Genomic DNA, 13,075 nt, shown 5'->3' on the forward strand with positions numbered 1-13,075 from the left:
CAGGGTCAAGGGAAGTCTCGAGCTGTCTTATCTCCTAATGAACTTAGTCCTGGGGTTTGTTGACCGTCTTCCTCGACTTGGGCTCTTGCATTCTTTCTTACCTGAAGAGGATATGATAGGGTCTACCCTTCAAGACATACACTCATCACTACGTCGGCAAAAGTAGTTGTGCAGTCTCTTAGTTATGGATCGATGGGTAATGTTTAGGAACAAATCCTGTTTTTTTTTTAAAGGTTTTCCATTTTTCGTAACTATACAAACCTGAATGTATTACTTATCCCACTCTCCATTTCAACCACCCTGGCTAAAGGTCAAAAGTGGTTATACAGGCAGGTGTTTTCGTCTACTTCCATACCTCTAACTACTGGACCTACTTTTTTAAAACTTCTATGGATGTTCCAGTATACTCATTCTATTAAGGACACTGTTTTGTATAGTAATAGAAATACAAATTGCTATAAAGATTTACAATATTTTAGGAAAATGTGTTTAAAATATTGATATAAATTTGTTTGAAATTATGGGTTGTAAATATCTTAAATGGGGCTAAAGAGTAAAAAGTTGTAGACAGTAAGCCATGCGATTCTACTGGGTAATATTTAATTTTCAGAAAAATACTCTTATCAATAATTTTGTGCAGCAATATTTCAAGGAATGGGATGCAGTGGTTTATTGGTGTATGGTATACAATACTGTATATCCCAGGTGTTGGTTATTTGGAAAAGATGCAAGTTTTGATTTTCAAATAATTGGGTTAAATTAATTCAAATCTTTAACACTTTATTTGTTCATGCAATATGTAGAAAAGGGATGATAGTAAATATAATTATATGTAGATTTGATTTTTGCAACTTATAAAAATGAAGATTTTCAATATTTATATTTTTTTTCCAGGAGCTCACACATATTTCGTGAAGAGAACCATATTTTATCAGGGTGGGTTACCAACAAGCAACAACGGACGGGCAGAGGAGCCAGGGGGGTGCTTCTCGCTCCGTGGGAGGAAGGTAAGTCGAGGCAGCTTGACATGAGATCATTTCTTCAGTATGTTGAGGCAACACTCATTTCATTTTTTTTATTGAAGAATTTGTGGTTAGGCTCTTATTTGCTTGTATATACTCAATTTTTTTAATGAGACACTCTTGTACCGACTCGCAGCGGTCCCCTTTTAGCTCGGAAAAGTTTCCTGATTGCCGATTGGTTAGAATTATCTTGTTCAACCAATCAGCGATCAGGATACTTTTCCGAGCTAAAAGGGTACCCCTGCGAGTCGGATCTGCCTCACTAAAAAGAATTGATTATAGTTATTATTGGCAATTGTGTTGCTGGAAAATAAAATGATAGAAGTAATACTGTATGAGCCAAGAGATGTATCATGACGATTTGATTAGTTGTTGACATTATCCAAGAAAAATTATTTGGATTTGATGTATTGATTTTTTTTTCAGGGACGATTTACGTTCCCTGTCCAGCAGCAAAAGGCGATGGATCCCTCCTTCTAGCTTGAGACGAGATGCACTTACCCCAGACAATAAATATGACCTTACTTTTAGAAAGGTAGGAACTTCCAATGTAAGCTAATTCTTGATTCGTAGCAGCCTAGTTTCTGTAAAACAAAATCCAATGAATAAATATTGATTTCATGGGAAGGAGAACCCTTCTGATCAAACATTGTATATACACCTGTTTTATAAAATTATACATATTGTAGTGCTATATACTCGATGTAGCAGACCCTCATGCATGCGTAAAATTGTTGACATTTCTGTTTTTTTTTTTCTCCATGTTCTAGGTACGAGGAGTTCTTAACAAACTCACCCCTGAGAAGTTCCATAAGCTAAGCAATGACATCCTAAATGTAGGGCTTGATTCAACTACTATTCTCAAAGGGGTCATTTTGCTGGTAAGTGTTATTCATATGTTTACCAAGTGGTCAAATGTATGGAAAGCAATCAGAATTTTCAATCACGATTTTCTCTTTTGGGTTTTGTTTGTATGTTTTTCGTGATTGGTTCAAAACCAATATTAAAAATGAAATGTTAATGAGTAATTCATATATTTGCCCTTACAACCTAAACAGTATTAAGAATTGAGTATTTAGTAGTCTTTCCATATCATTTGGCCTTATGACCTAAAACTACACTAATCATTAAACTTTTTTGTGGTTATAGGTAGTTTATTTCAAACTGGTAACTACTGAGCAATGAGATGAAAATTTACTAGGAAATTTTTTTTTTTAAATAGGAAATAAATGCTTTATAAAATGTCACAATGCTGTAATTGTGCTTAACTACGTCTCACATAAAAAATGGTGAATGTTTGAGGTTACAAACATAATCTGCAGAGCTTATTGCTTAGCAGTTCTTGACTATTGTTATGTTTTAGACAATTGTTATACAATAAGTCCTTGGCTATCGCAAATGTTCCATTCCAATTCCCTCCCCCTGCAACAGATATCAGAAAAAACTTTAGTAGATACAGAAATTTACGGTATATTTTTTCATTATTTAGTTTTATTATTTTTATAAGTTTAAAGTTATATATACAAAAATGACTGACAAAAATAGTCAAAACATTAAATATATAACTTACTTGCTCTTAGAACCCCTCGATATAAAGTCTACAATATAAATTTACATAAACTGATGGAGCTATAAGTGAACTGCTGTATGGCGACTTGATTATATACTTTATTGTATTGTATACTATTTTATTATTAATGTCTTGAAGGTTTTAGGGCTATTTCTTATTTTTTGTATTTTTGCAGATCTTTGAGAAGGCCCTCGATGAACCCAAGTACTGTTCTATGTACGCACAGCTGTGCAAACGGCTGTCAGAAGAAGCTCCAAATTTTGATCCCCCTGACGGACCTTGTACATTTAATCGTCTTCTCTTAAGCAAGTGCCAGGTAAGCTTAAAAATTTGTTGATTACGTTGGGAGTGTGCTATTGAATTATGTGGTGACCTTTTTTAAAGGTACAAAATTTAAATGGAATATCACAGATCTTGTGATTAATTGTATTACTGTAAAGGGCCATTAATTTTAATTGCATATTTTTCTGAAAAGGAAACAAACCCTTTGTTTCATGTGGACAGCTTTGGCAAAGCTTGAACAGTCAAAGCTACGAACTATGTTTGGGAGTGACCTCTGGATAGTGAGGTGTCACGGGGAAAATTCCTATTGCTTGTTATACTATCGGCTACTAGTTTATCTTCAAGCTGAAGTTTGATAATCCTTCTTTTTGGTTTCTTGAGGCCCAAGGCTGTTAGTGTGGTATAACATATGCGTGGGATGGAAAAAATTCTTGGAAGGAAATAACTTTTGTAACCTTCTATTAACACCTTATTTTACATTTGCTTGATCAGATGCTGGTATTATCAGATAGGATTATTGGTGAGGAATTTTTATTACCTGCCAAACTATAAGTAATTATAAAAGTAGGATGCTACAAGGCCAAGGGGTCCAACAAGGAAAGTATCCCAATGGGGAAAGGAGGTAGTTAACTAATGAACTATATGCCAGAAATAATAGAAAATTTGTGTAAAATATTTCAAGATCAATAACAGAGCATTAAGAAATCTCTTATACAGATTGTGAAATGGACTTTGTCAATTTGATCTATTTTTAAGCATTTAAAACAAGTTTCAAGTTAATATCCAACAAAATCATTCGACAATCTAGTTACAACTGGAATGAAGCTTCTAAAATACTATGTAGTTGTTAATCTTAAGTGGAGAAAAGACTTGGTATTAACTGCATACTTAGTACTATTTACGGGATAGTACAGGGTAATAATCCTAATGTAAAGGATAAATTATGAAAAATCTTGTGCAACATGCATGAAGCACTAACTAAGCAGAACTTAATTACTTCCGTGCTATGATTTATAGCAAGTCATAGAAATCTTTGAATCCCCCCATTTACTCTGAGTATTATCATGTAAGTAGTAGTTTTATACTTGGTAAAGTCCATAATTATTAAAGAATAGAGTATCTGCTTTACTGCGGATTTTCATGGAGGAATTTTTTTTTACTATCGATGCAGTGGAAAAAAAAGTACCCTTCGGGTACCACATCACACATTACAGTTTGCTTTCTTTCTCCAACCCTGCTCCACTTCTGTACCCCTATCTCTTTCTATTCATCCGTCTACTTACTAGTGCAACTGCTGGATTTTTCCCTTTGCTTCTGGGTGCCAAATAGCCTCTTATATTCCACCGCAGGCCTATATAGCCTAAATGCTTAAATGCAATGAAAAACATGCGTATTGTGAGTAAAAGTTTTATTTTACCCCCGAAACATTAGGTCGTTATGATGATTATAACCAAGTATGGAGCTGTATTTATATCTAAATTTTTTATTGCAGGATGAATTTGAAAGGAGGCGTAGAGCCTCTGAGGCTTGGGATGGATCGGAGGGAGCAGTACTATCCCCTGAACAGGAGGAGGAGCGGGCAGCAGCCAGACGCAAAATGGTGGGCAACCTCCGCTTCATTGGTGAACTTGGGAAGTTGGAGATCATTCAGGAGAACATTCTCCATCGCTGTATCCAGCAGGTGAGAGAATAATTTATGTATTTTGTCATTGAAATTGATATTCAGGCGATTTAAACTTACGGGTCATTTAAACTATAGGGATACAATTGATAATGATTCAATTATAATTTCCAGTTGCTGGAGAAGCGTAGGCGTCGACAAGTGGTTGACTTGGCTGAGGATTTGGAGTGTTTGTGCCAGATAATGAGGACCTGTGGTAAGGTGCTGGACAAGCCCATGGCTAAGGTAAGATATCTAAATGAATAACTTGTAAATCAATGTCTCTATGTATATTGTTCTTTTAAGTTGAAAATATCATAGAATTTTTTTTTTTTTTGGTCCTATATTTTGGGTATTTTTCTCAACAGAACTTGATGGACCAGTACTTTGAGCGCATGTACCAGCTGAGTAGCAATGCGGAGCTATTCTCAAGAATTCGCTTCATGCTGCAAGATGTGTTGGACTTGCGTGCAGCTAACTGGGTCCCACGAAAGGTTGCCCAGGTGGATGGCCCTCGTACAATCCGCCAGGTATGTAGGTGTAATATGGGCTAAAAGTAAATTTTCTGTTCAGTACATATGTTTCAAGGATTCATGCTTTACCATACTTTGACAAGTGAAGTGATTTGCTTGGAGAATGTTTATAGTACTACAGTAGATTGAATTTTTTATCATTTATAGGTGCGTGAAGAGGCGGCTCATGACCTGGGTGTGTATATTCCCCCACCATCGTCACATGGACCTCCCCGCTCTTCTGGTCCTATATCTCCTCTTGCTGGTGTTCCTTCTTTCTTCCCACAGGTGAGTTGTGGTGTATACAAAGGAAAAATTTTAGACTCCGTATATATTAAACTTGTGTTTTTAGTTGAGATATAGCAAAATGTATACCTGTACAGAACCAGCTCATAATTTTTCTGACAAAATTTCATGTTAGTCGGGAGGTAACCGGACAGGGTTGGAGGACATGTTTATGGGTGCAGTAACTCTGGGCACTGGTCCTGGAGTAATCTCTTCCCAACCTGAAAAATATGGATACGACACTAATGGAAGCTACAGACCACGCCAACAGCAAGGGGTTAGTATCTCTCTTCCCCCTGTCCGTATTTTCCTGTGGAGTCTTTCCTGATGAGTGGAAAAATGCCAAACTTCAAACATATACAGTAGAGGTATATAGTATATAATATAATATAATATACATCAATCTTTTCAGAGTTTTAACCAGAATAAGCATTTCAACAACCAGAACTTCAATAGACAGCAGCAGAATAACCAGTATAATCAACAACAAAATTATAGCAATAGTAAGTTGTACATTATATTATTTAGCTTGGTTTAAATAAGTGTTTAATGTCTGAAAGAAAGTTCAGTACTAAATGCCTAAATAGCATTAGATTTAGGATGTAGTTGTTGTAAAATGAATGATTGAATACCATTAGGTTTTTTATTAATGTAATTTTATTTTCAACAGTTACAAACAAGGACTTGCCACCTCGTTTCAAGAAGATCTTCAGTCAGAACAGCAGTGGAGGTTCTAGTGGCCCGGATGGGGAAGTTTCCTTGCGTCCTGCTGTATCAAGCATGTTGCTTAAGCCCAAGACTCCAGGAGTCCTACCTCAGAGTGCTCTAGGACAACAGCAAACTGGTGACCACAACCGCTCCTCTCTGCCACTTGCCCCACAACCACAACCTCCTAACCAGAAACCCACTCCCCCTCTCATCAAGGATCCACCCATACTTATCAGACAGGCCTCAACAGATAAACAGCGTGCTAACAAAAAGGACAAGGTATGTTTTGTAGTTATTGTTATATAAGTAAAAAGGACTGAGTATAATGTTTAGTTACTGCTAAATTGTATGAAAAAGCAAAAATTACCCTCTTTAACATAGCCATGTAACCCCTAATTAGTGACTCAGGAAGCTTTCTGTAACGTTCGTTTTCTTGTATCGTCATCTTTCAACGCATTGTATCAAATTCCCTACATTTCAAGAAATTTTTATTTATACAATATGGGTGATGAGGTTATGGGTAATGTAGTTCAGTATTTGGTGGTTTTGATCAAGTTTGGAAATAGTCTACAATCATTCCTATATACATACTACTGCGGTGTATTCTGTTTGTGTGATTTGGTGGATTTTAATGATTATGATAATAGCTAATAATTTATATGCTCAAGGACTTGGTCATTTATATTTTCAACCCGTCTTTGAATTTTTAGGGCCCAAGTCGTGAGGAGTGGCTTCGACGGGTGAAAAACGTCTTTGAGGAACTTCTGAAAGAGCAAAACATGGACGAAGCTGTTGAGAATTACAGGAGTGTTAAGTTGCCAGAGAGATACACTGCTGAAGCAACCCATACTATTATAACTTTCCTCCTTAGGCAAGAAGGTTAGTGAAATATTTTGCCTTTTTTTTTTTCATAGGGAGTTAATTGTAAATAAAAGATCCCCTATATTGTTTAGATGTGGAAGCCGATTCTTTGTTGTTATCTGGAATGTCTTCCAAGCAAAGATATAAAACCATAGAAAGCTTTTAAATGGGTTTTTCAAGGACTTAGCTAGTGACGACTTGGTAATACCCACACTGGCTGGTTACTGGATTCTTTGCTGCATAGAATGTAGATGTGTTCATTAGTTTTCCACCATGGCTGAGCCTGTATCTTCTAGAATGTTCTTGTTCTTCCATTGTGTTTTTTCGTGACAGGTATGCTTTCTGTTTAGATTTGTATGATATGACTGGTTTGGTCAGAATAAATGTTGGAGTGTATCCATGTAGTATCATTTATCGGTACTTAATTCAATTATATAATGCCAAATGCAGAACAGACCTTCATAATGAATACAAAAATCCATTGCAGTGTTTAGAAGGACTTGAAAACTCACTTGTGGAACTTTTCCTGTACTTTATTTCTTCGTTTATATAATGGTATCTCTGCTATACGGCATATGTATATAGTTAGGTGAACATTTATTATTTGTAAATACCAAGCTCTTGGCACAGGATTTGTGAATGTTTACTCACTTTACATGACTTGAAAGTAAATTCAAAGTTCTTTTAGAGTCTTTGTTTTTAATCATTTAAATTATCTACCATTGGAAGTAGTTTGAGTGGTTTGCCATCCCATTTTACACTTGTCACAAAGTAACCTTTTTTTAACTATCTGTGCACTTAAGAAGCAAACTTCATGTCCACATTTCTGAAGGACTTCCTCCCACTTCTTTGTTTCTGACTTAATTGCAATTGGTAAATTTTGGGGAATAAACTTTGCCATATGCCAGGTGTTTATTGAAATGTAGGATAACTGCCTGTTAATATTTTTGGTTTGCCTTCTTAATTACACAACTTTCAATATGATCAAGTCTACGATATTTTCACCAAATTTTGTTATAAATTGGAAGGATATTATGTACAGTAGTTTACAAGCTTCCATAGAAAAATGAAGGTATTTTTTGATAAAATATTGCCAAATCCTGGTTTATGATGTGTACCTGTTTCAAGCTTGTTATTAGAATTATTTTTACATCCTCAGCCGAGAGCAACCGAGAACTAGGAAGTCGCCTGTTGGAACGTCTTGGTGCCGATAGTCTTATAAATGTTGACCGACTGTTTGATGGGGTGAAGCAGGTGAGGAAAGATATTGCAGATATAATGTTTACTTTTTATTTTGTGGTGTTTTGAGTTGATCAAATTTTGTTTATTTTTGCCAGTCTGTTTAAGTAAATTCTAAGTTCATGTTTTAATTTTTTTTTTTTTATTGGTAAATTGATGTTTACTCACTTGTTAACTTGAATCATTATTAATTTTTTTTCCTATTTCAGGTTCTTGGTCAGCTGGATGACCTGGTGACTGAAATCCCGAGGGTCAAATCGCATATGGCCGGGATTTTGGGGTATTTGGTCAGCTCAGGGACACTGTCTTTGGCTGATGTAGCTGAACCATTAGAGGGTGGTCAGCATTTTCCACTTTTCTTATTGACCCTTCAGACTTTGCACAAACTACAAGGAAAGTCAACATTAACTCAGACTTTCAATGAAAGCAAGGTAAGATGATACTTTAAATTTGTTCTTATGAAATATTGTTTATACCACTTAATAAAAGTTTTCTTAATATTACCTTGAAGTAAGATAAATTTTTGCTGTTAATAAGACACCCCGTTTTTTTTAATATATAAGTAATGTAATTTGTGTGAAAATTTCGTATTTGTTCTTTCATCAAAGTATAAATGGTTTAGCCTTTTCCATGTACCGTATGGTACAGTATTTTAAATACGTTGAACGGTTTTTATGTTTGGAGTCTAGTGAATTAATGTTTATGCAAGTAAAGATTACAAAAAAATTTCCTCAGGTAAACTTGCTGAACTTACTTCCCGAGTCGGACCGAACGAAGGAGAAACTAGCTGATCTTCTAGAGGATCGTGAACTCTCCTTCCTCTTTCCCCTACTAAGAATTCAGTCAGATTTGTGGCGGGGATTACTTGCTGACCCAACACCACATGCTTTTTATAAGTACATCAAGGACACACTTGATCCTGAGCACCATACTGCTCCTGGGTTTATTAATGCCTTAATGACTGTCTTGGTTAAATATATTGTACAGGTAATTCTCCCTTGAAATTATGTTTTGAAGTTATTAAAGTTTGCTTTATTTGATATAATTTTCCACCCACCCGTCTTTGTACTTCACTGTTTCACTGTAGTGTTGTAATGTTTTTATTTTATCTTTTTTAGGAAACTACTCTAATTCCTGAATCAGACCCAACATCAGTCCCAGAGAAATTGGTGATTGAAAGAGAGCAAGAGCTCTTGGCCAAGTTTAAGCAAGTTTTCCAAGCCTTTTTGCATGATCATTTGCCACTGCAAGTGACTGCAATTTATGCCCTTCAGGTCTTCACATATACACACAACTTTCCAAAGGGTGAGTAAATTGAAAGTTCAAAATTCCCAGTTGTATACCTCTGATACAAGTAGTTGTAAAGAGTAAATTGAAAGTTCAAATTTCTTACTTACATACCTCTTATACAGTAGGAATATATCGGGCGATCGAAGATGGTATCTTTAGACTGAATAGTAGTTGTAAAAAGGGGATTGGATGAAAGACCTAAACATGATGGAAGTTCAGGAAGATTGTGCTGGTATAGGTTGGAATTCAACAGTCTGCATAGTCTTATAATGTCTCCCTGGATTAAGTTAGTAAAGTATTTTAAAAACGGTAAAATTATGATGTTGGTGTTATAAAGTGATAGCAAGTTGTCTGTACTTTAGGGAGTTTATATGTCACTGAAGTATGGGGTCCTGGAAAAGTTAATATGGTGTTCAGTATTGCTATATAGTATTAAGTCATATGTACAGAGCTACTGAACACCAGTGTAATTAGAATAATTTAGACAATTATCCTTTGTTTTTAGTATGGTTACTTTAGTACTGTTCAACTAGATTATCGTAGACATCTTTCTAATATGTTTTTGGGTTTGTTCAAAGATTGTTCTTGAAAGATTAAATTTGGAGAAAGAAATGGGGTCAGTAGGTGAAAAGGTCAGTCATCAGACAGGTAAAAAGTAAACAGCAGTGTCAAGTTTGAATTAATAATGAAAGTTGACATGCTCGTTTTAGGTATGTTGCTGCGATGGTTTGTGAACCTTTACGACTTAGAAATTATCGAAGAAGATGCATTCTTAACATGGAAAGAAGATTTAAGTCAGGATTATCCTGGCAAAGGCAAAGCACTTTTCCAAGTAAGTACAATAACTTAAAAATGGTTTTTCTTTCTGTCAGGTAAGTGATTATTTTAACAACAAACTTTTGATGGTGTTATCTACCTTAGGTCTTATTTTGAAGGAAAATATAAACAAAGATGGTCAAGTGTATATTGCATTTTGGCGAGAGAAAATTCCTTTTGACAAATGCACATTATTATGATTTTGCTTTTATTTTCATGAACCTTTCCTGATGTTCACATTGCTTCAGTAATGAATTACATTTCTTTCCTTTTAACCTGTTAAAGTCTCCCCCCTTAGTGCTAGAATACCAGCATTTTTTTTTTTCTCAGCAGTTAAGTCAATTCACTAATGATAGTTTGTTATTAATTTTCATACTTATAACTCATATTTATAGTTAAATATAGGAATATTAATTAAATGGATTAAAACACAAATTAATACTATTTTATTTCAAACGGCAACATAGTACAGAATGAAAAATATACATACATACATACACCAAGGCACTTCCCCCAATTTTGGGGGGTAGCCGACATCAACAAATGAAAAAAAAAAGGGGGGGGGGACCTCTACTCTCTACATTCCTCCATTATTATTATTCTTTTATCATTATGACTCTTCTAGTATTTCATCTAAAGAAATATGCCTTGTATCTAGGCTGCTCATTATGAAAAAAGCGAAACAATTGCCCTCTACATAAATGCCTAAAGCTAACTGAAAGGAAACCAGACGGTACCAGTTGTCTAATGTCAAGCGACCTTCAGAAAAAGATTTTCCATACACCATATGACATTCCATTTACAGCTTGCATATGCTGTTCCCAAGTAGTGTTCCTATAATTTCTATGGGAGTGAACGTTTTATTACGTGACCGATGACTTTTAAAGTTATGAAGATAATATCCAGTTGAAGGCAGTACGGAGTAGATTTGTGGTGAACATATTATGTAGCTGACGCTTCACAGGGTAATAGACAAATTTTCTAAAGTATTTAAGAGTATCTAGTGGCCAATGGTAATAACCACGTTGTGGGTTTGTTGTTTGTCTTGTTTTAGTCATTAGTTATATCAAAAGAATACACCTGAGAAGAGTTGACTAAGTTATTAGAGTGTGTTACGGATGTCTTCTGGATTCGTCGATATTTCCATTAGCCTCTAGATTTTCAATACTAGACTAGATATTTAGTTAAACCTCTATATAAGTATGCTTTAAGTGTGAAGTAATATGGACATCAGGTGAGTATAGAAATAAGGTATTAAAATTCACTTTTTTAATTTTTATTAAATTGAATAGGGATATAGAATTGCTATAAATGTATAAAGCTACAGAAATATGGATAGATCCCACTCAGTGATTTTTACACGAAGTGCTTCTGTCAGCAAGTACGTTACCAGAGGTGGGTGAAATCTTGAATGAAGTTATGCAATATATTTCTTGGAGTTGCTCACGAGTTTCTTCTTCTTCAGGTCAACCAGTGGCTTACCTGGCTGCAAGAAACAGAGGAAGATGAAGAGGAAGAAGAAGAAGCATAAACATTTTAGATATCAAGAAAGTTTTATGAACAAATCGGAAAGTGAATAAAAAAAAGGATGTGGTTTTTAATGGAGAAGAGGCATTGAAATGGATGAGCATAACACTATAAATATAAAGCACTAAAACAGTAATATGCTTGATAAATCTGTCCTTGCTTTGAGAGTGCCCTGTTTCTAATGCTTTGTGGGTTTTGATTTCATACGGTCTGATGGTGTGACATTAAAACAGGTACCTGTCACAGAACTTCTGGGAACAAGCTCTAGCAGTTATGATGACGTGGTTTTATAAAGGAATTTGAAAGTATTTAAGCCTGGTTGACAAAGTTGAAAAATGTGGAAATACAGAAGTGTTCCGATTCCAGTGTCAAAGCTGGTCAAAATATAAAAATGTAATGTGAAAATTACACAAAAAAAAAAGAAAAACTAAAAAGTGAAATGATGCCTTAGTGTTGTACTGTATAAACTATATTATACATATATATAATCTCTTATCATACTTTCTCAAGCTTGAATGACTTTTAAACTGTGTCAACACTGTATACTGTGTCAACACTAGGTGTTATTAGCAATGTATTTAGTCAGCACTAGGATATTTACCAATATTTACCTTTTTTAAAAAAAAGAAAAACCTTTCCTCTGACTTTTAGGTACTAAAGAGCTTTATTTTCACTTTTTAGCCAAACATTGAATTGTAACATTGTGAGTGAAGGTGATTATCTCTTTATTTATGAGAAATGAATGCCGAGAGAATTGATGGAATATTTTATACTCAAATATAAATAAATGTCTGTGAAATACCATTGCATGTCACTTGATTTTTTTATTTATTGATGAAGACGTATCACTTTGTAGGATTGTTGACTGGTCAAACTAAGATGTATTCTCTGGAGAGATAAAAAAACATCTTTAGATTGAACCATTTTATAAAGCCCCCTTTTTTTTTCTTCCTTATGTCATTTAGGTATAGAGTGACTTGAGAAAATCATTCCATAATTAGTAGCCTAAAGTTTTGGATATCTTTTTCACTACTTTGCTGTTCTCTATGCGGCTGTAGCACATTTTGTCGCACTGACCAATAATAAACGTCACTAAAACTAGCGTGTTTATGCTCCTTTTATTATTGTGGTTACAAGTGTTGAATAAAATATTAGGCAACATCTGTGAATTGATTTTATATAATGACTCATTGTAAATTATCTTTACACTCCTTTTCATTTTTGGTTCTATTAGTGACTTGGAATTGCTCTAGAATTTTAACTATACTATGACACTTTTGTAAATTAGTGATTTATCAGAAGT

General features: G+C 34.8%; 1 protein-coding gene across 2 annotated transcripts; it reads left to right on the forward strand.

The window, feature by feature from the left end:
- The first annotated feature begins 952 nt into the window (after nucleotides 1–952).
- Nucleotides 953–12,870, forward strand: NAT1 (N-acetyltransferase 1). 2 transcript variants are annotated; one of them, XM_068349781.1, is made up of 18 exons: nucleotides 953–1,007; nucleotides 1,449–1,572; nucleotides 1,793–1,903; nucleotides 2,768–2,908; nucleotides 4,367–4,555; nucleotides 4,670–4,780; nucleotides 4,903–5,064; nucleotides 5,215–5,334; nucleotides 5,468–5,608; nucleotides 5,744–5,834; nucleotides 6,002–6,318; nucleotides 6,750–6,918; nucleotides 8,060–8,154; nucleotides 8,349–8,570; nucleotides 8,875–9,126; nucleotides 9,258–9,444; nucleotides 10,140–10,261; nucleotides 11,711–12,870. In XM_068349781.1, exons 4-18 carry the CDS (start codon nucleotides 2,807–2,809, stop codon nucleotides 11,774–11,776), a joined length of 2,346 nt encoding a protein of 781 aa, XP_068205882.1. In that variant the 5' UTR covers nucleotides 953–1,007; nucleotides 1,449–1,572; nucleotides 1,793–1,903; nucleotides 2,768–2,806; the 3' UTR covers nucleotides 11,777–12,870. The 2 variants fall into 2 exon arrangements, with proteins under 2 accessions (XP_068205882.1, XP_068205883.1); XM_068349782.1 differs by having other exon boundaries at nucleotides 965–1,007; nucleotides 1,449–1,557.
- The last annotated feature ends 205 nt before the right edge of the window (nucleotides 12,871–13,075 follow it).

This window comes from Palaemon carinicauda, chromosome 26 (assembly GCF_036898095.1).
Source record: "Palaemon carinicauda isolate YSFRI2023 chromosome 26, ASM3689809v2, whole genome shotgun sequence".
Taxonomy (NCBI): domain Eukaryota; kingdom Metazoa; phylum Arthropoda; class Malacostraca; order Decapoda; family Palaemonidae; genus Palaemon; species Palaemon carinicauda.

Bases quoted from the DNA above. Each gene is read 5' to 3' on its own strand.
- NAT1 (XM_068349781.1), top strand. From the start codon at position 2,807: ATGTACGCACAGCTGTGCAAACGGCTGTCAGAAGAAGCTCCAAATTTT. The intron at 8,571-8,874 runs GTAAGATGATAC...AAATTTCCTCAG, and splicing joins AGACTTTCAATGAAAGCAAG to GTAAACTTGCTGAACTTACT. The intron at 10,262-11,710 runs GTAAGTACAATA...CTTCTTCTTCAG, and splicing joins AAGGCAAAGCACTTTTCCAA to GTCAACCAGTGGCTTACCTG.